This window comes from Lepidochelys olivacea, assembly GCF_965140295.1.
Source record: "Lepidochelys olivacea isolate rLepOli2 genome assembly, chromosome: 15".
Lineage (NCBI taxonomy): Eukaryota > Metazoa > Chordata > Testudines > Cheloniidae > Lepidochelys > Lepidochelys olivacea.
Window position 1 is genome coordinate 12,204,352 of NC_140425.1, and position 24,822 is coordinate 12,229,173.

General features: G+C 46.3%; 1 protein-coding gene across 1 annotated transcript in view; it reads left to right on the plus strand.

Annotated features, from left to right (window-relative positions):
- The window catches only part of TMEM233 (transmembrane protein 233), a 37,023-nt gene that overhangs the window by 8,110 nt on the left and 4,091 nt on the right, over nucleotides 1-24,822 (plus strand). The window contains exon 2 of the mRNA XM_084649146.1: nucleotides 15,826-15,960. Within this exon, the coding sequence (XP_084505272.1) occupies nucleotides 15,826-15,960 (135 nt within the window). The remainder of the gene's footprint in view (nucleotides 1-15,825; nucleotides 15,961-24,822) is intronic.

Genomic DNA, 24,822 nt, shown 5'->3' on the forward strand with positions numbered 1-24,822 from the left:
AGGTGCTAATTTAAAGACGGACAGAGTGGCCATTTCCCCACTTGGGCACAATAGCCGAGTCTCATGACATATCGCTGCTTTTCTGCCAGAATGATCAGTTGGGCTGGTTTCTGTTAGTTGAAGGCAAGTAACCGGAGTGCCATAGCTCATCTCTCACCAGCTATTTCCAAAGTGACTTTCATACATCCGATTTGACTTTTGCTCCTGTGGAATGAAGAGTGGGTGTCCAGCTATTGTTAGAACAGATGAGAACTTCTGAAGCGGTTGGAAAAATCAATCCACTCTTGCTGAGTAAACCGTGAACTTTTTCTACATGGGCTTTGGAGGCTGCCATCCACGGCCCCGTACACAGGGAAGATGTGAACTCACAGGGCTGAACTGTGGCTTTAGGCTGCAGTCTGGCCTGGAAGGCACCGCAGATGCCACATGTCTAGTGGGAACTCCCAGATATTTTGTGCCTGAGGGAAAGACGGATGACTAGCACCCAGGTTGTAGGGAGGAGCAGAGTCACTTCTACACCCCTTGAGAGGACTACGTGCAACTTTTCCCACTGCTGGGTAGTGCAAAGGGCTTAGGGTCAGCACCCCATTTGATCTTTATGGGTTTAGTTCTGCCACCCATGGGAATCAGAGGGACTACTCAGTGAGTAATGAATGTACTATTTGATGTGAATAAGGGTGATGGGCTCTGGCACTAAGGGAGCACAAGGACCTGAATGGTGTCTGCCCCTTGCACCTAGATACAAGAAGGGAGGCTCCATAGAAGAGCTGTTTGGAAATGTTACAATGGCATGTTTTTCTGCTGGAAAATGTCAATTCATCAAAGTGAAACGTTTCCTGGGAGCATGGTGATTTAGCTGAAGTTTCATTTTAAAAAACCCAACACAAAATTCAGCTAATGTTGCCAGGATCTGGTTTGACGTTTCTGGAGAGGAATGCTTTGACTTTTTGTCTAGAAATGACGTTTTGTTTCAAAATATATTGTATGGTGGGTTTTTTGTTTTTTTTTTTAATGTCCAGTCAGGACGAAATGTTTTGATTGACCCAACATGAGAAAAAATGTTATAATTTTGTTTTGCAGACAGTGGAATGAAAAAGAGAAAATGAGCTTGCAGAATAAACAGTCCACCCAGCTGTTTTCCTTACACTCTCACTAATCCTGGCACACCTACACAAGGCCAAGCATAATCTGGTCCATAAGGTCAAATTCCTCCTCCTCCCTAGTTGAATTCCTCTGCATTCAGAGATGTTACATCATCGATGAATTTGGCCCATAAAGCTTGGCTCGTTCACTAATAAACAGAGCATATACGGTGTCTGGCAGATGATAGCCCCTAATTATGTTGCTCTGATTCTAATGCTGACTGCTGCTAAATCGATCCAAGATTAAACATCAGGTCCTGGGGGAGCGAAGGCTCTGCAGTAACATCTGGTACCGTTCTAATTGCACTTCAGTAGCCTGAGAGCCTTTGCATGGAACAGGAGACAAGCTACCTAGTAAAGGTGTTCTGGGTTAGTCACGGAAATGTTTTCTGACCCTGTCGCATGGACACCCAAATTCAATCTGAATTAAGATTGAGAGTGCATATCAGTACACTGAAGGTAAAAATTTTTTAAAAATAAAAAGAATGGGAGGAACAGAAAATTAAAAGAAATGCAGACTTTTGAATGCCCAGTAAGTCACTCAACCTTAACTGGTGCCACCAGCACCATCGTAAGAAGAAAACAAACACTGCAATACCTGATCCTCAAACCGTCATGGGCCTATCTCATCACTGACCACAAAGACTGATGTGTACTGTGGTTACCCTAGCTCCAGCCTTCTTTGCAGTTGTGCGCAATCCATAGCAAAAGATATACTTTATAAATTCCCTGTAAGACAAATAGCATGCTGAAGGCCATCATTCTCCATGCTTCACTGAGGGCCTTATCCAAAGCCCATTGAAGACTCTTTCCATTGCCTGCATAGGGCTCTGGAAAAGATCCTCAGATGCCATGGGTCATAATTGTGACCCAAGTGTCGTTGGGCACAAAGTAGTGCTTCTTAGGCCCAGATCATGACATTACATTTTTTTTTACATAAAACAACAAATGTCAGTATGGAGCTTAATTGTCAGATTTAGGATCAGAGATGTGTTTATGAAATTTTACTGTGGTGGGAATGTGTGTTGGTGTGTGCTTTAAGGCACTGTAGTTGAGCCAGGCAAACACATCCTTCTGAATGTGACAATCTTTAGGAAAATGACTGGATTCTGGAGTTCCTAATTCACCAGTGAATGACTTCTTTTATATGCTGTCCAGTGTCTCAAATTTGATCCTGTGCACTACATCTCACTAAGCTCTTTCAAGTAAAGCCCCATCTGAAATCTCCCAGGTGAATCATTTTGAACTAGGACACGGCAAAAAGCATTAGAAGAATTTTCAAACTGTGAAGGTTTCAGAGTAACAGCCGTGTTAGTCTGGATTCGCAAAAAGAAAAAGAGTACTTGTGGCACCTTAGAGACTAACCAATTTATTTGAGCATAAGCTTTCGTGAGCTACAGCTCACTTCATCGGATGCAATAAATTGGTTAGTCTCTAAGGTGCCACAAGTACTCCTTTTCTTTTTGCAAACTGTGAAGGACACTTATTGTTTCCCTCAGTCCTACTGCTTTAAATCCACTTGTCGGAATGATATCAAATTAGGTTAAAAACTACTGGCTGCTGGCCACAAAACACACATACGAGTAAAAGTATTTTTACTGGGAATTTTACAGTGTGTGTGTTGGGGGGTGGACACTGAGCTTTCCGTGGAAAAATGCACATAATTGGGCTTTCCGCCTTATCTACAGAACAGCTGCTATAATTAAATAAGTGGCTACCAAATCATGGCACTGTGTATATGTGTGTGTGTTTATTTAGAAAAGCTGGACGAGCACAAGTCCATGGGGCCGGATGTGTTGCATCCGAGAGTGCTAAAGGAGTTGGCGGATGTGATTGCAGAGCCATTGGCCATTATCTTTGAAAACTCATGGTGATCGGGGGAGGTCCCAGATGACTGGAAAAAGGCTAATGTAGTGCCCATCTTTAAAAAAGGGGAAGAAGGAGGATTCTGGGAACTACAGGCCAGTCAGCCTCACCTCAGTCCCTAGAAAAATCATGGAGCAGGTCCTCAAGGCATCAACTCTGAAGCACTTGGAGGAGAGGAAAGTGAACAGGAACAGTCAGCATGGATTCACCGAGGGCAAGTCATGCCTGACTAATCTAATTGCCTTCTATGATGAGATAACTGGCTCTGTGGATGAAGGGAAAGCAGTGGACGTGTTGTTCCTTGACTTTAGCAAAGCTTTTGACACGGACTCCCACAGTATTCTTGCCAGCAAGTTAAAGAAGTATGGGCTGGATGAATGGACTATAAGGTGGATAGAAAGCTGGCTAGATTGTCGGGCTCAACGGGTAGTGATCAATGGCTCCATGTGTAGCTGGCAGCCGGTATCAAGTGGAGTGCCCCAGGGGTCGGTCCTGGGGCCGGTTTTGTTCAATATCTTCATAAATGATCTGGGGGATGGTGTGGATTGCACCCTCAGCAAGTTTGCAGATGACACTAAACTGGGAGGAGTGGTAGATACGCTGGAGGGTAGGGATAGGATACAGAGGGACCTAGACAAATTGGAGGATTGAGCCAAAAGAAATCTGATGAGGTTCAACAAGGACAAGTGCAGAGTCCTGCACTTAGGACGGAAGAATCCAATGCACCACTACAGACTAGGGACCGAATGGCTCGGCAGCAGTTCTGCAGAAAAGGACCTAGGGGTTACAGTGGACGAGAAGTTGGATATGAGTCAACAGTGTGCCCTTGTTGCCAAGAAGGCCAATGGCATTTTGGGATGTATAAGTAGGGGCATTGCCAGCAGATCGAGGGACGTGATCGTTCCCCTCTATTCGACATTGGTGAGGCCTCATCTGGAGTTTTGGGCCCCACACTACAAGAAGGATGTGGAAAAATTGGAAAGAGTCCAGCGGAGGGCAACAAAAATGATGAGGGGACTGGAACACATGACTTATGAGGAGAGGCTGAGGGAACTGGGGATGTTTAGTCTTCAGAAGAGAAGAATGAGGGGGGATTTGATAGCTGCTTTCAACTACCTGAAAGGGGGTTCCAAAGAGGATGGCTCTAGACTGTTCTCAGTGGTAGCAGATGACAGAACAAGGAGTAATGGTCTCAAATTCCAGTGGGGGAGATTTAGGTTGGATATTGGGAAAAACTTTTTCACTACGAGGGTGGTGAAACACTGGAATGCGTTATCTAGGGAGGTGGTGGAATCTCCTTCCCTAGAAGTTTTTAAGGTCAGGCTTGACAAAGCCCTGGCTGGGATGATTTAGTCGGGGATCGGTCCTGCTTTGAGCAGGGGGTTGGACTAGATGACCTCCTGAGGTCCCTTCCAACTCTGAGATTCTATGATTCTGTGATACATGTGTGTGTATAAAATATAAACAGACTATTATTATGGCATAACTTTCAGAGTACTATGGATTTGTATTATGTTAATCATTAATAATATGCAGCGCTTTACAAAAACCTGAACGCGCAAAGTCCGTGCGCAATAAGTTTCCTCTCAAATTCCTATTATTGTGCTTCATTAGCTCTCTTTGCTTTGCCTATCCCATTAATACCACAATTAATACTTCAGAATTTGGCTTTGAAAAATCAACACTGGAAAAAAGTCAGTAATTGGCAAGGTTCATTTAAGGCATTTCAGACAGGTTCACCTTTTGTTCATGCTGCTGGCTATAAATAACAGTCCATTTCTCTCCCTGTTCATGTTCTCTTCGCATTTCAGTTCTTGTCACAGACAAGGTAAGTGTCACAATAACCTGTAACAGTCAATGTTGATGAGAAAAGGTGAAAATAGGAGACAAAAAGACAAACAAAAAGATCTACTGATATAACTCAAGCACTGCTAAAACCATGGCTGATAAACAAAAGACGTGTGGGACTGGAAATTAGTGAACCAAAATTGGTGTGTCGGAAATTAGGCCTTTGGTGGACACAGTAATGAGGGGATGGGCTATTTCACCAATCACTCCTTTTTGGGGTATGTAAAAATAAAAGAAGAGACTTTGAGGGGAAAATATAGACAGACGGATGGAAACGCTGGCTGACTGAAAGAAGGGGAAGGAGCAAGCTTCACCACCATGGCTGCCACCCCCACCATCTCCCGGGGAAACTGGAGGACCTTTGTCATCCTGATCCTGAAAGATGGCCTGACGAGACAGAGCCAAGAGAAAGGCACCCAGATGGCATTTCCACCTCCACCAGCCCCGACTAAATCCTTTCTACCGCCCGGGATGTAAGGCTTCGTCATATACCCCTCCACTCACCCCATGTGTCCTTTTCCTTCCCCCATCTTATTTCTCTCTTTCCGGTCCCTCTCCTTTTTCCTTCAGTCTAATAAGAGTCTGGCTTAGCCAGCCAAATCTGTGTATTTCGCAACCCTGCTGCAAGCCTATGACCAACGAGGAAACTTTGAAAGCAGTGCCCTGAGCAGCCCGATACTGGCCCAAGTTTACGCAAGTTCAGAGTGGCTAATGAGACAATTTGCTGGGCCTGTGTTTTTCCAGCAGTGAGGTGGCAAGTGAGAATCAACACCAGAGAGAAGCTGCATTTTCTACTTGTGCTGTTCATTTCTTTCGCCTGTTGTGTGCGATTGCCTTGTCGGTTAGGAAACAGTATTGAATTCTAACAACAGCTCCAGTCCATTTCAGTTCACTTCTTCTCTTTTCCCCAAGAGGACTGTTATTGCCAGCTTTAGTACCATCTAAGAGTCGGTGAAATGGCAGGGGGGGGTTCATTCTAAAGCCTCTCTCCAGCTAAAGGAAAAGGGAACAAGGGATGCTGTTAAAATCGGAGGCTTCCTTAATACTTTACATTTCAAATTCTTGAATTGTTTCCCCTTCTTTTTTCTCAAAAAGAAAAGGAGTACTTGTGGCACCTTAGAGACTAACCAATTTATTTGAGCATAAGCTTTCGTGAGCTACAGCTCACTTCATCGGATGCATACTGTGGAAACTGCAGAAGACATTATATACACAGAGACCATGAAACAATACCTCCTCCCACCCCACTCTCCTGCTGGTAATAGCTTATCTAAAGTGACCACTCTCTTTACAATGTGTATGATAATCAAGGTGGGCCATTTCCAGCACAAATCCAGGTTTTCTCACCCTGAGAAATCCAGGTGAGAAAACCTGGATTTGTGCTGGAAATGGCCCACCTTGATTATCATACACATTGTAAAGAGAGTGGTCGCTTTGGATGGGCTATTACCAGCAGGAGAGTGAGTTTGGGGGGGGGGGGGGCGGAGGGTGAGAGAACCTGGATTTGTGCTGGAAATGGCCCAACTTGATTATCATACACATTGTAAGGAGAGTGATCACTTTAGATAAGCTATTACCAGCAGGAGAGTGGGGTGGGAGGAGGTATTGTTTCATGGTCTCTGTGTATATAAAGTCTTCTGCAGTTTCCACAGTATGCATCCGATGAAGTGAGCTGTAGCTCACGAAAGCTTATGCTCAAATAAATTGGTTAGTCTCTAAGGTGCCACAAGTACTCCTTTTCTTTTTGCGAATACAGACTAACACGGCTGTTACTCTGAAACCTTCTTTTTTCTGTATCTTTAAAAAAGGGTGACAAAGATTTTTACTGGTGTGTTTGCCATGGTACTAAGCAGGCTGAGGTCTCTGTGTAACCAGACCTTGTTTAAAACTGCGTAAGTCTGGACAGTGACAGGGTCATGTTAACACCTTTGACTCTTTGGGCCCATTTATTCCATCTAACGTAATACAACCAGCGTAAATAACACATGAGATTGCTTGGTGTTCTTTTAGCTTTTAGGGTTTTTTCACTGCTGATGAAACAGCCAATTTCTGCTCACATGTAAATCATGTAACCCTTCTGCCCGTCAGAGTTGGCAGCAACAAGGGCCGGGTTCAATATCTAGGGGTTCCATTCCAATAACACAATGCAAACCGGCTCGAGCCCCCACCCAGTGACCTGGGACAAATATATACCACCCCCGCTGGGCGCCTCCAAGAGGCAATACTTCCCCTCTCGCAAGCACATAGTCTGAGTGTAGCAAAAGTCTTTTAATAACAGAGAGAAACAATGTGGCATTATGTTGGGGAAACACCACCAACAGGATTCATAACACAACCCATGAGCAAAAACAACCCCACCCCAGGCAAATTGGGGCATGCCCTTTTCCCTTTGGTTCTTGAGTCCAGCAACCCCAAATCACCCAAAGTCCCAAAAGTCCAATGCCCCAAAAGTCTCTGTCCCTGGTCAGGGCAGCCCCAGAGTTCGAAAGTTTATCGGCGGAGCTTTACCTCCCAACCTGGGTGGAAATGGGACGGGGGTAAGAGGCACCTTACGTGATCTGAAGCTGACCGCCCCATAGCTCCATAGCGGCGCTCCGCTCCGCCAGCCGCCCCATAAAACTCCTTCGCGCAGCTGCACTCCACTCCACCAGCCGCCCCACGAACTCCTTCACTCAGCTCCACGGCCCACAAGCAGCTCCTGCCATCCACACACTGCTCCGCGTCGAACTGCTTCACCAGCCGTCCCACAAACTGCTCCACAATATATCTTCAGGCTCCCCCACTACTTAACACAACACTCAGTGATTTCAGCTCTTAGGTGAATTCAGCTTATAGTAGGGGAGCCCCAGTGCTGGTGCACTGTCAGCCCAAAGTGAGCTCAGCAGCCTATAACGAGACTTCTAATGAAATCAAAATTAGCTCTGATATTCCACAGTGGAGAGAGGAGGAAGTGCAATCAGCATGTAAGGCCCTCACCAAGGGGCCCATACCACCAAGTATTAATACTTGTCCCCAGCCTCTCTCCATTCACACAGTTTTGGAACCCATGACCCTTGCCTAGCGAGTGCTACTTAGTTGATGGTGAATCCCTCCATCATAACAAAAGGCCACGTACAGTTCCAAGCACAGTTCCCATAATCAGGGTAATAACAATTTATTCTTCCTGCCCCAATAACAGAGACACTGGGGATCCCACAGCAGCCAAAGTGACCATTTGGGCAGCTATGGTCTCATTCTAGGCGTGGTGGGTGTGCCTATGCAAATGAGATCGGCCCCTGAAGTTCTTTTCCACAACTTGCCACACCTCACCACCAGATGTCAGGGTGGAGCTCATCCTGACACTGCTTACATCCTCCCCCCAGCCGAGACTTTGTCGTCCCGACAAATCACACTCCCTTTATACCAACTCATTGGTTTCCTCCAAAGGGCCTCAGGAAGCCCACTTTAGCTTCCACAAGCCTGTGTGCTAAATGTATTGGCTCCTCACTAGTCACCCCAGGTGCATCATAAGTTAACCGTTTCACTGGTCTTATCACCCTGTCTCGTCTATTGAGAATCTCTGTTGCCGAGGTAGGGGGAACATCCTCTTGAGTGACGGATGGAGAGGCTTCCCTGGAGGGTCCCTCGGCTACTGGCGTAGGCCCCTGCACTCCTAGTTCTAACGCTGGAGGGTCCAAGGTGCCCAGGACATCCTCTACCTGTCTGTCCCCATTGTCCAATAACCTGTGTTTGTCATCACAGGGGGGTCTCATCAGCAGCACCGGGGTATCAGAAATGGGCCTAAATAGTTCCGCCATTGGGTTTAGGGCGGAAGAGGGAAAACTCTCGTTTGGTTCAGCTGATCGAGACTGAAATCTTGTCTCCATCCCAGGATACACCAGGGTTGTGTCTTCCTCCTCAGACTCACTCTCAGATGTGCAGAATAGGGGTAAGTTAGCTGCAGGGGGCCCACTGTCTGTGTTGGATGGCGGCTTTGGTCTAGCACCTCTGTTCTGCCCGGCGGCCCTGCCGTGGCCCATCTCACAAGGGGTGCTTACCAATTCCCCCACAGGGAGCAAAAGGTTTCTATGCACTGTCTTTATTTGCCCTGGACCGTCTTCAGGTTTGATCTTGTAGACCGGCAGATCTCCCAGCTTTTCCATCACCAGGTAAGGTATTGCCTTCCATCTGTCAGCTATCTTGTGTTTGCCAGCAATACCCAAATTTCGCAGCAGGACTCTGTCCCCCGGCTGGAGCTCCTGCGAACGCACTCTAGCATCATATCGATGTTTGTTGCGGTCTGCGTTCTTCCGAGCCGCAGCGGTAGCTAAGCGATAAGCATCCCGCAGCTTTTCTCTTAGTCGGGATACATACTGCTGATGAGTTTCATAGCTATCTCCATCCTCTGATACACCAAAGCACAAGTCTATGGGTAATCTTGGTTCTCGCCCAAACATCAAGAGATATGGGGTGACTCCCGTAGCATCGTTCTTTGTGGCATTGTAGGCATGCACCAGAAATGCGACATGCTGGCTCCAGGTTGCCTTCTGCTCTGGTCGCAAAGTTCCCAACATATCTAATAGGGTTCGATTGAACCTCTCGGGCTGAGGATCACCTTGGGGGTGATAAGGCGTTGTCCTAGACTTTTTAATTCCTGCTATCTTCAGCACCTCCTTCAGAAGGTGACTCTCAAAATCCCGCCCCTGATCAGAGTGTATCCGAGCCGGGAATCCATAGACTGAGAAATATTTGTCCCACAATACTCGAGCAACGGTGGTGGCCCTCTGATCACGTGTGGGATATGCTTGTGCATACCGTGTAAAATGGTCAGTCACTACTAGAATGTTTCCAACATTCCTCTTGTCTACCTCTACAGACAAGAAATCAATGCATACCAACTCCAAAGGTTTGTTGCTGGTGATGTTCTTGAGATATGCAGCCCTCGTGGGCAGAGTTTTCCTTTGAACACATCGAGCGCAAGTCTCACATTTCCTGCGAACATCTTCAGCCAGTCGGGGCCAATAGAACCTACTACGAATAAGTTCCAGGGTCCTCTCCATCCCTAAATGCCCAAAGTCATCATGCAGGGCCCTCATGGCCAGGGCTCTGTACTTTTTTGGCAGCACTAGTTGTGCTCGTTGTTTTTGTAAAGGGTCAGTGGTCATTCGGTGTAGCACTCCCTGAATCAGTTTTAGTTTGGTCCATTCTCTCAATAGTAGTTTACCCTCCGGGTTAGGTGGGACAACCGCAGCTGGGCTTCGCCCCTCCCTTTTGGCAAGTAGTGTATCACGAATGTCAATATCTTGCCGCTGGGCTTCTTGCCAGTCAGCCGCATTGAGCATGGGCAAAGGAGATTGGTCTAATGCAATATAGTTCACCGAAGCAGAAGGCATGCATTCAGGGGGCAGGCCCAAAGCTTCTGCAACACATCCCTGAAAGTCTTCACGGGCCTCTGGCTCTCGGCGACTCACACTGCAAATAGCTCTCACTCCATCTGTGGGTATCACAGCAACTTCTGGAGCCTGCGGACGCCTGGACAATGCATCTGCATCTACATTGCTTCTCCCTGATCGGTACTGAATGCTGAACTCATAGCTAGCCAAGGCGGCCACCCATCTCTGCCCTGTAGCATCCAGCTTAGCACTTGTTAACACATAAGTCAGTGGATTGTTGTCTGTCCACACCTGGAACTGAGCACCATACAAGTAGTCTCGAAATTTCTCAGTGATGGCCCATTTCAAGGCCAAAAACTCCAGCTTGTGGGTGGGATAGCGAGTTTCACTATCAGACAATCCTCGGCTGGCAAAGGCTACCGGTTTACATTTGCCTTCCACTTCCTGGTACAGGACTGCTCCCAGACCCTCCAAACTGGCATCAGTATGCAGGATAAATGGTTTGCTTGGGTCAGCAAAAACTAGGACTGGAGCATGAGTTAGGCAAGTAATGATTTCTCGAAAAGCCCTTTCACATCTCTCATCCCACCGTGGCCCAAATGGTGCAAAGGGGCCATTGTGTCTCTGCACAGGAGGCTTTGGGGACCTCCCCTTATTCTTGGACTTAGATTTGTTCTTGCTGGACTGATGTCCCCTGGTAAGATCATTCAGAGGCTTTACAATCGTAGCATAGTTTTTCACAAATCTGCGGTAGTAGCCACTAAATCCAAGGAAGGTCTTGAGTTCTCTGTAGTTACTTGGACGTGGCCATGTAGTGAGTGCTTCTATTTTATCAGGATCAGTACTCACACCTTCTTGGGACACAATGTGACCCACATACTTCACTGAGGTTCTGCAGAACTGGCATTTGTCAATTGAAAGCTTCAGACCATAATCCTCCAACCTATCAAGCACTTTAAGAAGTCTTTCTTCATGCTCCTCTAAGGTTCTTCCAAACACAATCAGGTCATCCAAATAAACTAACACTTGCAGTAAATTCATGTCTCCCACAACTTTCTCCATGAGACGTTGAAAGGTGGCAGGTGCTCCAGAAATCCCTTGGGGCATGCGTTCGAACTGATAAAACCCTAATGGGCAGATGAAGGCTGTCTTCTCCTTATCTTCTTCTCCCAGAGGGATCTGGTAGTATCCACTTCGAAGATCCAACACAGAGAACCACTGGCTTCCCAGCAAACAGTCTAAGGCGTCTTGCACTCGAGGCATAGTGTACTGGTCGACCACAGTACGGCTGTTTAGGGTGCGGTAGTCAATACACATCCGGATTTTCCCATTCTTTTTGCGGACTACCACAATGGGTGAGGCGTATGGGCTGCGGGACTCTGTAATGATGCCATTCGCAGCCAGCTCCTGAAGGTGATGTCGCACATCTTCCATCTCAGAGAGAGCAATCTTCCTAGATCTCTCCCTGAAAGGTCGAGAGTCATGTAGTCTGATATTGTGCTCTACTCCTTTTGCACATCCCACATCCCACTCATGCAGTGAGAACACCTTGGATCTTTCACAAAGTTTCTTCCTCAGGCGATATTTCCAGTCCTCGGACACTGGTGAATCTCCAAAGTCAAACTTTGCTGGGTCTATTGCCGAAACTGGAGTTTCATACTGGGGTTTTACAATCGACTCAGGCTCAAAGAGGTCTGCTATCTTTTGTCCTTGCTTCACAAAAATATCACGACTCGTTTCATTAGCAATCAGTATAGTCACCCTTTCCTGGGCTTCAGCAGGTAGGGTTATGACTCCACTGGGGACCAGCACTCCTTCAGGGAGCTCTCCTCCCATCGGCTGCTCTATCATTGCTAACGTCCCTTTACTGCCTTTCAGACAGGTACTCATGACAAGCACTTCTTGCTCCGTCCTTGCAGGCACTACTAAGGGGGTTGTGCCCGCGTACTTCAGTGCCCCAAGCGGTAGCTCAGATGTGTCCCTTTTAGCGCTCTCAATTTTCCTATAGGCTTCAGCACAAAGCGTATGGATCATCAGGGTATTCAGGTACTGGTCCCCAGCCCGCCTTCTGCAGTAATCCGCGAGTACCTTGAAGAGACTGGAGTTGGTCCCTATCAGCACAGACACATCAGAAGTCCCTTTAGGGTCAGGGCATATTAAGGCAGCTGTGTCTACCTCTTCTCTTACCCCAGCAACCTCCTCTGGGAATTCCAGGTGCACTATGACATACCCTTGATAGGGGTATTCATCCATGCTGAGGCCACATAGGCCAAGGCCAGTCAGTGGCTGTATAGGCAGGTGCCTAAGCATCTGTTGGTAGAATGACTGAAATATAATAGTCACTTGAGATCCAGTGTCAAGCACTGCTTTACACTCCACCCCTTCGATCCTCACCATGACCTCTGCTCGAGGCCCTATCAGTCCTGCAGGGATCCCAGCTGGACAGTCTTTTCTGGGGGAATCTTCAAATCCTGCAGACCTGGGGGGTCCCCGTCCCCAGACCCTCTGGCAGCTACCGGATCTCTCCCAACTGATCCTCAGCTTTCCATACACTAAGGAGGGGTTTTCTTCATTACGGCACTTGGCAGCACTGTGTCCATCCTGACCACATCGGTAGCAGAAGAATTGACCTTTCCCCCTTCGCCTGGGGGGGATGGTGGCTCTAAGTGCGGGCTTCTCAATCGCCACAGTTTGAGGCTTCTTATTCCTAGAAGTCTTAACTCGGTCAACGGTACTTTGCAGCTCAGCTATCCGTTCCATCAGGACCTGCATTTGTTGGGCAAGTTCCTCTCTGGTGCTCACCATCAGTACACTGGCCATTTGCAGTGGTGTTGTGCTGGCTGGCTCCGATGTTTGGGCTTCCCAAAACTCACTGGCAGCCTGCCTTTCTTCCTCCTCTCGGACCTCTTTTATCAGCTGGGAGTAACTTGGGGGATGTTCCCGTCGTTCTCTTAGCCGGAGATGAAGTAGAATCGGGTTCTGATACTGAGTTCCTCTTACAATTTGAGCCAGTCTAGTCTGATCCATCTGCTCAGCAGTCACTGCTCCCCTCATGACAGCTCTCTGAAGCAGTCTCTCCAGTCTCTGTATGTAGGCTGAAGCCTTCTCGCCCTTTTGTTGTCGGGAATTAAGGAACTTACAGTAGCTGTCTTCAGGGCCCTCTACGCTCCCAAAGTTGTGTTCAAGGGCCTCTAGGCAGTCCTTCACACTGACCCCAGGGTCAATGAGCTTCAGGGTGCGAATCACATCTAATGCTGGGCCGCCAAGGCTCTCTATAAGGCATCTTCGCTTTTCTGCATCTGGTACGGCCCACTCTTGCAGCATTTCAGTGGTATGCTCTAACCAGGGTTCAAACTCCTCCTCCCCAGCAAATAATCTTAACTTACGACAAGAGTCTGACTCAGCATGGGGCAGCACAACCTTTTCCAATATTTGCCCCAGAGCTTTTGTCCAATCATCAGCCGAGGCTGCAGCCTCCGAGCTAGAAGCTGCTGAGCCAGGGCCCAACAAACCTGACATATTAGCCATGATACAAACAGTAATTTCCTCAAAATATAAGCACAAACAAAAAAAAAATATAAATTGTTTCCCAATGTAGTGGATGACTCAACAGGTGCTTGCGAGGGGTACTGACCCAGGAGATCCCGGACGAGCCCCCAAAAATGTAACCCTTCTGCCCGTCAGAGTTGGCAGCAACAAGGGCCAGGTTCAATATCTAGGGGTTCCATTCCAATAACACAATGCAAACCGGCTCGAGCCCCCACCCAGTGACCTGGGACAAATATATACCACCCCCGCTGGGCGCCTCCAAGAGGCAATACTTCCCCTCTCGCAAGCACATAGTCTGAGTGTAGCAAAAGTCTTTTAATAACAGAGAGAAACAATGTGGCATTATGTTGGGGAAACACCACCAACAGGATTCATAACACAACCCATGAGCAAAAACAACCCCACCCCAGGCAAATTGGGGCATGCCCTTTTCCCTTTGGTTCTTGAGTCCAGCAACCCCAAATCACCCAAAGTCCCAAAAGTCCAATGCCCCAAAAGTCTCTGTCCCTGGTCAGGGCAGCCCCAGAGTTCGAAAGTTTATCGGCGGAGCTTTACCTCCCAACCTGGGTGGAAATGGGACGGGGGTAAGAGGCACCTTACGTGATCTGAAGCTGACCGCCCCATAGCTCCATAGCGGCGCTCCGCTCCGCCAGCCGCCCCATAAAACTCCTTCGCGCAGCTGCACTCCACTCCACCAGCCGCCCCACGAACTCCTTCGCTCAGCTGCGCTCCGCTCCGCCAGCCGCCCCACGAACTCCTTCACTCAGCTCCACGGCCCACAAGCAGCTCCTGCCATCCACACACTGCTCCGCGTCAAACTGCTTCACCAGCCATCCCGCAAACTGCTCCACAATATATCTTCAGGCTCCCCCACTACTTAACACAACACTCAGTGATTTCAGCTCTTAGGTGAATTCAGCTTATAGTAGGGGAGCCCCAGTGCTGGTGCACTGTCAGCCCAAAGTGAGCTCAGCAGCCTATAACGAGACTTCTAATGAAATCAAAATTAGCTCTGATATTCCACAGTGGAGAGAGGAGGAAGTGCAATCAGCATGTAAGGCCCTCACCAAGGGGCCCATGCCACCAAGTATTAATACTTGTCCCCAACCTCTCTCCATTCACACAGTTTTGGAACCCATGACCCTTGCCTAGCGAGTGCTACTTAGTTGATGGTGAATCCCTCCATCATAACAAAAGGCCACGTACAGTTCCAAGCACAGTTCCCATAATCAGGGTTATAACAATTTATTCTTCCTGCCCCAATAACAGAGACACTGGGGATCCCACAGCAGCCAAAGTGACCATTTGGGCAGCTATGGTCTCATTCTAGGCGTGGTGGGTGTGCCTATGCAAATGAGATCGGCCCCTGAAGTTCTTTTCCACAACTTGCCACACCTCACCACCAGATGTCAGGGTGGAGCTCATCCTGACACTGCTTACAATCATAATTCATATAAAGCTGAAAAAAAGGTTTTTCTAGGATTGTGCAAGTCAGTAACACCTGGGAATGAGTGTGAGGAGAGTTGATTCAGCAATCCTTATGTTGATGACTTCAGTGGGGCTACTCTTTGAAGTAAAGGCTTGTCTGCCTGGGGAGTTATTCTGGACTAGATGTTCCTGCTTAACTATTCCTGATTAACTCCATGTGTTGTTCTAGAATAAGAGTGCCTTATTCAAAATTAATTTAATCCATTTTGGCATCCACACATGGAGTTAATCAGGAATAATTAATCCACTTTGAATTTACATGCTAATTTATTCCAGATTATTTTTTATGTGTAGACAAGACCTGAGAGCTGCATAATTGAAACCTAAAGTAGTCAAGAATAAGCCCTGAAATTTTGTGAAAATAGAAACTGGAAACCAGAATCCCTTGTTACAATGAACCTCACTTAGTACAGATATGTGTTCTAAAAATAATGCTCAGTATTCTGAAGTCTTGTATATTGTCCCAAAATGCAGGGCACTAAACTTTTAGTGAAGTCCATTGGACTGAGGGTGGATTGAGTTGTTTAACAATAATCACAAACTCTGTTTCTGTTCTGCAGGCTTTAAATAGTTATAGTCGAGGAGACATAGAAGGATCAAGAAGACTGGGTCGCAATGCACTCTGGGTTGCTGTTGCATCAATCATGATTGGCCTTCTGATTATTGGGATCTATTGTGTAGTTCACTTCACAACGGTAAGCAAAGTTTGGTCATTTCCAATACAAGTAGCTCTTCCTTGAACAAGAGCTTCATTATAAGAGATTGACAACTATGACAGACTGATACTATTCATAGTGTTGTGTTATAATTCAAGCGTTCACTCTCATTAACTAAAAGAGCAATTTTTGCATTATTTCTTATTTAGAAGTAAAAGGAGGTAGTGTTGTCTGGTGGTTAGAGCAGAGGACTGACTGACTAGGCATACTGGGATCTCCTCCAGCCTTTGCAACTCACTGACTGTGTACCTTGGGAAAGTCACTTATTGCTCTATTCCTCAGTTTCCCTACCTGTAAAATGAAGTGTATGGATCTCCTCAGATGCAAAATTCTAGTGTGTATAAATACCAAATTTCAGGATCAGAAAAGAGACACAGGATCTATTGTAACATTGCCAAACAGGAGAAGAGATGTGATTACTGATTCATTTTTTGGTATTAACTAGCAATAATCATGCCAAAAAGCAACCTCCTGATTCTCATTGCCTTGCTATTTGTGAAAGTTGTCCACACACAGTGCTATGTACATATGATCAGATTTTATCTTTTTTTGTAGCCCTGGAGGAGAAACAAGTGCTTTTTTGTTTCTCTAAAATGATTTATCAGAGGACACGTTGATAATGAAAACAGGACAAAAATAATTAGGACAACAATATATTCTCTTCAGGCTGTGCAATATGTTCTTTTCTCTTTAGCGATGTGCATTCCACACAGTTAAATCCATTTATTAGCATCTAACCTCTACAGAACCCCTTCCTTCCCTATAGCGTCCAAAATGCTTTACAATCTAATGTACAACATGTAAAGAGAGAGCACCTCAGCCACCATTGAAATACAGCCATCTCTGGGGAGTGGAATGCCGTGGCTGTTTAACAGTGCACAACCGCTTCAGACAGAACAATGACTTCAGGGACAAGTTAAAGAAATAGGCTGCAATTACATAGGAGGCTGGACACAGCACACCTATGTTTATGAAAAGTGCCATGAGGTCAGGGACTTAGCTGTCTAGCTCACTGGAAGTAGAGAACCTCCAGTAGCTCAGTGCCCTTTAGCAGTATGCCAAGATATTGATTCTTGTACTGACTCAAAGCCAAGAGTTTCCTTAGAGGTCTCCTGTCCAAATAGTAGCCCAATCTTGCCTTGCTTTGCTTGAAATCTGATAGGATCACAGACCAAGGCGGTAGGGTTCACTGGGCTCCCCCGCTCTCTTACTGCCCAGCCTCTCCATTTCTTTTCCTTCTCTCGTTCATCTCTGAGGAATCCTTTGACTGGGCAGTAGCTCTCCCTCTACTTGTGTAATGAGAATGTGCAAACAGGCGCACCCAACTGACTTTTTCCGATATCTGCGTGATATGCCACTTTTTCTTCATGAGCTCTCATGGGATAAGAGGGAAGGTCCTCTCATGGATTGGTAACTGATTAAAAGATAGGAAACAAAGGGTAGGTAAATAAATGGTCAGTTTTCAGAATGGAGAGAGGTAAATAGTGGTGTCACACAGGGGTCTGTACTGGGCCCAATCCTATTCAACATATTCATAAGAGATCTGGAAAAAGGGGTGTCAAGGTTCCTTCCCCACTCTGAACTCTAGGGTACAGATGTGGGGACCTGCATGAAAGACCCCCTAAGCTTATTCTTACCAGCTTAGGTTAAAAACTTCCCCAAGTTTTTAACCTAAGTTAACAAACTTTGCCTTGGCCTTGAACCGTATGCTGCCACCACCAAGTGTTTTAAACAAAGAACAGGGAAAGAGCCCACTTGGAGATGTCTTCCCCGAAAATATCCCCCCAAGCCCTATACCCCCTTTCCTGGGGAAAGCTTGATGATAATCCTTACCAATTGGTACAGGTGAACACAGACCCAAACCCTTGGATCTTAAGAAGAATGAAAAATCAATCAGGTTCTTAAAAGAAGAATTTTAATTAAAGAAAAGGTAAAAGAATCACCTCTGTAAAATCAGGATGGTAAATACCTTCCAGGGTAATCAGATTCAAAACATAGAGAATCCCTCTAGGCAAAACCTTAAGTTACAAAAAGACTCAAAAACAGGAATATACATTCCCTCCAGCACAGCTTATTTTACCAGCCATTAAACAAAAGACAATCTAACACATTTTCTAGCTAGATTACTTACTCACTTTACAGGAGTTGTAAGGCTGCATACCTGATCTGTTCCCGGCAAAAGCATCACACAGAACAAACCATTTGTCCCCCACCCCGATTTGAAAGTATCTTGTCCCCTCATTGGTCATTTTGGGTCAGGTGTCAACGAGGTTACCGTAGCTTTTTAACCCTTTACAGGTGAAAGGGTTTTGTCTCTGGTCAGGAGGAATTTTATAGCACTGTATACAGAAAGGTGGTTACCCTTCCCTTTATTTTTATGACAAGGGGTAAACTGTGAGGTGGCAAAATTTGCAGATGATACAAAACTAGTCAAGATAGTTAAGTCCCAGGTACACTGCGAAGAGCTACAAAAGGATCTCTCAGAACTGGATGACTGGGCAACAAAATGGCAGATGAAATTTAATGTTGATAAATGCAAAATAGTGCACATTGGAAAACATTATCCCAACTATACATATAAAATGATGGGGTCTAAATTAGCTGTTACCACTCAAGAAAGAGATTTTGGAGTCATTGAGGATAGTTCTCTGAAAACATCCACTTAATGTGCAGCAGCAGTTTAAAAAAAAAAAGGAGGGGGGCAAACAGAATGTTAGGAATCATTAAGAAAGGGATAGATATCGTGTTGCCTCTATATAAATCCATGGTACACCCACATCTTGAATACTGCATGCAGATGTGGTGCCCCATCTCAAAAAAGATATATTGGACTGGGAAGAAGTACAGAAAAGCGCAACAAAAATGATTAGGGGTATGGAACAGCTGCCGTATGAGGAGAGACTAATAAGACTGGGACTTTTCAGCTTGGAAAAGAGACAACTAAGGGGAGATATAATAGAGGTCTATTAAATCCATGACTGGTGTGGAAAAAGTAAATAAGGAAGTGTTATTTACTCTTTCTCAGAACACAAGAACTCGGGGCTGCCAAATGGAATTAATAGGCAGCAAGTTTAAAACAAACAAAAGTATTTTTTTCACACAGTGCACAGTCAACCTGTGGAACTCCTTGCCAGAAGACGTTGTGAAGGCCAAGACTATAACAGGGTTCAAAAAAGAATTAGATAAATTCATAGAGGATAGGTCCATCAATGGCTATTAGCCAGGATGGGCAGGGATGGTGTCCCTAGCCTCTGTTTGCCAGCAGCTGGGAATGGGCGACGGGATGGATCACTTGATGATTGCGTGCTCTTTTCATTCCCTCTGGGGCATCTGGCATTGGTTACTGTTGGAAGACAGGATACTGGGCTAAATGGACCTTTGGTCTGACCCAGTATGGCCTTTCTTATGTTCTTCACTTCCCAGTCTTCATTTCCTAGTGTGAAAACCTCTAATCTCTCTCCAGTAGAAGTCTTCCTGTGCATCTACTAATTCTTGTTGCCTTTCTTTGGACCATTTCTATTTAACACTAAATGCTTTTCAAGATGAGGGTGCCCACAGTGTTTCAGTGGAGAGTGTAACATTGATATAAATAATGGCATTATAATATTCTCCATATTATCTGTCTCACTCTTAATCCATCCAAACACCTGGGGCCTGATTATCATTTACACCAGGGCCACTTTACATTGGTAGTGGAAAAGGACCTGTGTGGGAAAACTGCTTTTATACTGACTTTAAGGCCCCTTTACATTGGTGCAAAGTAGCCTGGTGTTTGCTTTATTTGACGACTGCTGCTGTGCGTGGAGTAGATGTATTCACTGAGCTGTGTACTATGACGTGTGTACTGTTTTTTTTCTGACAGGATATAGTGAATAGAAAAACCTGGACCAGCAGCATGTACAAGCAGCATTAACTTGTGTTTATCAACACTGAATTCCACCTGCTGTCATGTTATCCCATCATCAGTCATTGCTAGCTCCCTCTTAAGTTTCTCAGTCTTGTCAAGACTTAACTAGCCTAAATGATTTTGGTCACTGGTAAACTTTGCCCCCTTACAGTTCATCTCCTTTCCAGGTAACTAATAAAGATATTTAGTAACAAGTCTCATTATGGATCCTTTGGGCCACCCCACAATTAACCTCCTGGAAAATTCCTCCTCTTTGTTTATTGTTTGTAGCCAGTTTCCAACCCATTGCAGAATTTTACCTCTCCTCTCATGACTACTTGGTTTCTTGAAGAGCTTGCAGATGACTTCACTTGGGCGTTCATAAAGCTTCAATTAAATTATACCTGCCTCTTCTCCTTATCTACTGTTGTGCTGATTCCTTCAAAGAATTTGAACAGATTAAAGAGGCATGATTTTTCTTTACAAAAGCCAGGCTGATTTGTATGTTCAGCTCAGTGTTTTATAATTCTTTCATTATTGCTTCATCCAATTTACTTGTTATTGACATAATGGCTTAACTGACCTGTAATGCCCAGGATCATCCCTAGCATCTTTTTTAGGATGCATACAATATTTGCTGCTACTCTGGTCCAGTCGCTGATTTTAATGAGTCCCTATTTTTGTTAGCAGCTCAGCCCCGTCATGCTTAAGTTCTTTCAGAATGCTTTGGATTAAGACCATCTGGTGACTTGCACTTTACAACTGAGATTTTCAAAGGACCCAGACTCCTTTTGAATTACACCTGTTTCCGTTAGGTCCCTTTCATAATCCCAGCCACTGTTAGCAGTTTGTTCCAGCATCTTCTCTTTTGGCCCCTCCGTCCCTAAATATAAACATGTGCTCAGTCCCGCAGGAGAGGAAGCAAGCCCTCTGACCAGTGGTTGGATCAGAATTGTAGGAAGGCTCCAGTGGTACACACACCAAGCCATCCTCGGCTGCCTGGAAACTCCTAGTAATTCAGGGCTGGGCTGTTGGGGGTAGTGATGGTAGCAGTGGCAGAGGGGGAAATGGGGGATGTTCCACCCTGACACAAAACAATGACGAGAATTGTACTTTCTGTTAACTGTAGGGCCCGCCTTAACTTCAACAGGGAAACAGGATTTGGTAGGTGGTGTTGGGATTCCCCTTGAATTTTCTAGCCAAGTCTGGCATTTCTGAACTGTGGAGTGAACAGGAATGGATTTGGAGTGACCACTGCTAGGGTTTGTCATTCTCTGTGACAGATTGAGGGCCTGCTAAGGCAATGTGCCTGCAGAATCAGGCTGCCTCTGGGCCCTAGAATTCTGTTCTCTCTGACAAGGGCCTTGTCTCTCCTGCAGATGAGCTCAAAGATCAGACACAGCTGGGAAGAACTAGAGCATGTGGCGAGGTCCGCTAGCAGCTTGCGTATCATAGGAACTGCCAAAGATTGTTCTGCAGCAGACTGAAAATAGATCAGGGGGACTGGTGGATTCAGAAGGGAGAAGAGCTCTTTATATTTCAGTGAGCTCCTACCCTCGGAGGAATCCTGCCCGTCTCTGCATAGCCGGAATAGTTTTATTCAACACCTCTGGCGAGTCCTGAGGAACCAATCGGAGAGTTAGAGCAGTTGGGAGGCTGGCCCATGTACGGTGGGAAATGTCTAGTCTGTTTTCATGGTAAAGATTTACCAGGAGGCAGATACTGAGCCATGTTCTGGGCTTCTGCTCTGAGTGTCACCTGTACAAGTTGTTCACCTGTCTGTAAGGATAGCACTTTCTCTCTAGGGGGCTAAAATGGGGCTCACTACTCACTGCTGGGGTGCCTCCTTTTGTGGCTTGTCTGGGGACTAGCTCTCAACTGGTTTGAGGCCTCCTCCTTCAGTTGCTGGCCCCACAGTCTCTCCCTCTGGACTCAGGTTATTCCCTCTTCACCATTCGGTCCACCAGCCAAATCACATAGTCCTCCTATTCTGAGATGTCAAAGGCCACTGGCCCAACTGGCCCAGGCAATAGGGGAACCTGGGCCCACCCACCACCCTGGACGGCAGCCCAGGGACCCTACACCCAGCCACCACTATCTGCTCAAGGTCCAGTCTTGTTGCTGTTTCTCTGGTCTCTTTCCGACCTTTCTGCCCTATCATCTGGCCCACCTCTGGGTTACCACTGGAGCCTCCTCTGCTTCCCCCTCTCAGCTACTTGTCAGGGTCTGTAGTTTCCAGGGCTCACTCTCCACCTAGACCACCTCCTTGTACTGAGCCAACTCCCCATGCCTCTAGGGAGTGACAGCACAGCTCCTCCCTGCAGCCCTCCTCCTACCACCAACTTTCTCTCTTTATAAGCCTGTCCCAGCTCCTTCCCCAGTGGAGCTTCATCAGCCATTCGTCTTTACCAGTCACTAGCGCCCCTCCAGGTGCAGCCTGTAGATTAATGGGCCTATTTTAGCTGTCCAGGCCATGTGCAGGGTGGACACCCCATCACAAGGACATGTGGGAAACATCCATTTTAAGCTGGGAAATGACATCTGACAGAAAGGATGAGGCACAGCCTGGTTAAGGGAGTATGGCGTCCCTAGACATAATGTTCGGTAGGACACTGAGAGGCTAAAGCACCCCACAGTTTGGAGTTTCTAAACCACTGCTCCATCTGCCCAGTCATTTGTTTGGAACTGCGGTCACTTTAGCTGTGTTAATAGATTTCACAGCTAGTACATGTCGAATGAGACGTGTTTAGATTCCCCTTTAAATTTTGCGCGGAAATGTTGTTTCAAAATAAAACAAATGCACAAAGTGTTTAGATGCCAAATCGTTAGCAGAGTACAGACTTAGCAGCACCAGCCTCAGAGGAAACAGATTCTTGTTTGGTTTAAATTGGATACTTTCTAAACAAGATGGATTTACTTTCTCAATTCACTGGGGCAACTCTGGAGAGTTGACAGTCTCGTTGGGCATAAATCCAATCCTCATCTGGTATAAATCAGCACAGCCCCATTGAAATCAGTGGATCTTACTCCACATTATACCAGCTGAGGATCAGGCCAAATGAGATTTTGAGTTTTGTTTCTGTATTTGCATGATCGACTTTTTCACCAGTTGAACTAATCGTGCAAGGGTAAGACTCGATTATCTCAGTCGGTGCAAACTTTGGCATGTCCTTGTCTAGGCTTCGGAGCCAGTGCTAGTTGGACATTGACTACTGAAGCGGGGCTATTCCCAATGCAGATAAGGCCTGACAGAAGGTGTCAGATAAAGAAGGCCCTTCCTTGCTATACCTAGTCTCTCCTGTTAGTTTCCTTCCCTGTGTACACAACCCCTTCCACTCCTTCGGTATGTAACTGACACTCACACAGACTTGCTAAAATGTAACTTGAGCCACTGCTTACCTCACCACCAAGTTTAGCCCCAAGTGTGACGCTAAAGGCATTTTATCTAGGTGAAAAAAGCTGTGTTTGCCCTGCAGGAGCCAATACCCCCTAAGACCTAAACAGGGATCAGTTCCCTTCACTCCGCGTTAGGCCATCACTACGCCATAATGTGGTTCGTCAGAGTGAACGGGATGTGTGCCAATGTCGGACCTGCTCATCATGGGCCTGAGCTAACGTCCATTGCAGTTGACGAGTCTTTCCACCAACCTTAGAGGGATTTGGGTGAGGCCCCATGTCACCTGCTGGTGCGTGCAGCCTACCAAAGCTCTAATCTCTGCCCCAGCAATAGTGAATGGGGATTCTTCTTTGGTGCAGGGGACAGAGACCTGGATCTGTGGAGCAGAGGGTCTTACAGTTCTGTTCCTGCTGACAACCGTGCAGTCGAGGCAGCGACAGATTTCATTCCGGTCTCACTAGCCACAGTGAGGACCCAGACTCCTGAGCTCAGGTCACAGCAGTGAAATGAGGGAGGCCCCAGTTCACCAGTGTTTTCTTTTTAAAAGCATATTTATTTATCATATTTATGCTATGCTCGAAAGGGAGACCCCTCGCCCTCTGCAGCAGGACTGGATTGGCTCCTGATTCTGTGATTAATCTGTGATTTTATACAGCCTTTTACGGTCCTTATTTTTAAAACCACTTCAGTTTGACTCTAACATGTGTTCAAGATGAGGGCACCGCTGGGAGCAGAGTTAGAGATCAAATTTGTTTTGTTTTCCCATTAAGCACTGAAACGTGCCCGCTAAAGACCAGTTCTTTGGTACGGGTCTCCGAAGGGATTTACTAGTCAATGTAAGTTGGAGAGAGCTGAGTAGAAATGTGGGGAACCACTAAGCACTGATACAGCAAAGTAAAAACACTCACCTGGATGTGTAGACCTGACTGAAATACAGACAGCCTGAGGATGAGGAGGGGTGGCCAAAATATTAAAGGGAAGGAATTCAAGGGGTTCCTGCCAATGGACAGGCACTCGGAGCTGTTTTCATTCACATCAACAGCTCATCCTCCCAATTTGTCAGGAACCAAGCTGCCAAAGGGCGGATCGAGTTTCCAGCTGGTGGATGGACACATGAGGAGGGCAGTCTGTATTCAGCTTCTTTAGAATTTCATCCCAACTGTTAGGATATTTTAACATTCACGCAGAGGAGCGAGACCTTTTGACTCGCCCTTTAATCTCTGTTTAGACGGCGCTTCACCCCATGCAAGTCCCAGAGAGCTTTCAGGAAGTAACCGCTTCCCATGGCTCATAGAGGAAATATGGGAACAGTCAGGCTTTCTAAAACCATTAAAAGTACTAGTCCTTTCCCTTTTAACGATCATAGGGCCTCAGCTAATCCACAGACATTATGATTTAGTGTTGGGCAATCCCTGCTGGAAGGAACAGGATTAAGCAATTATGCAATTGGCAGGCACAGTGTACACTGAGATCTTTTCTTACTAATTTATCAATTACTCTTCGGAAGGAAAAGATACCTAACAATAATACTCTTCACTTCCGTAGCATTTTCCACCTG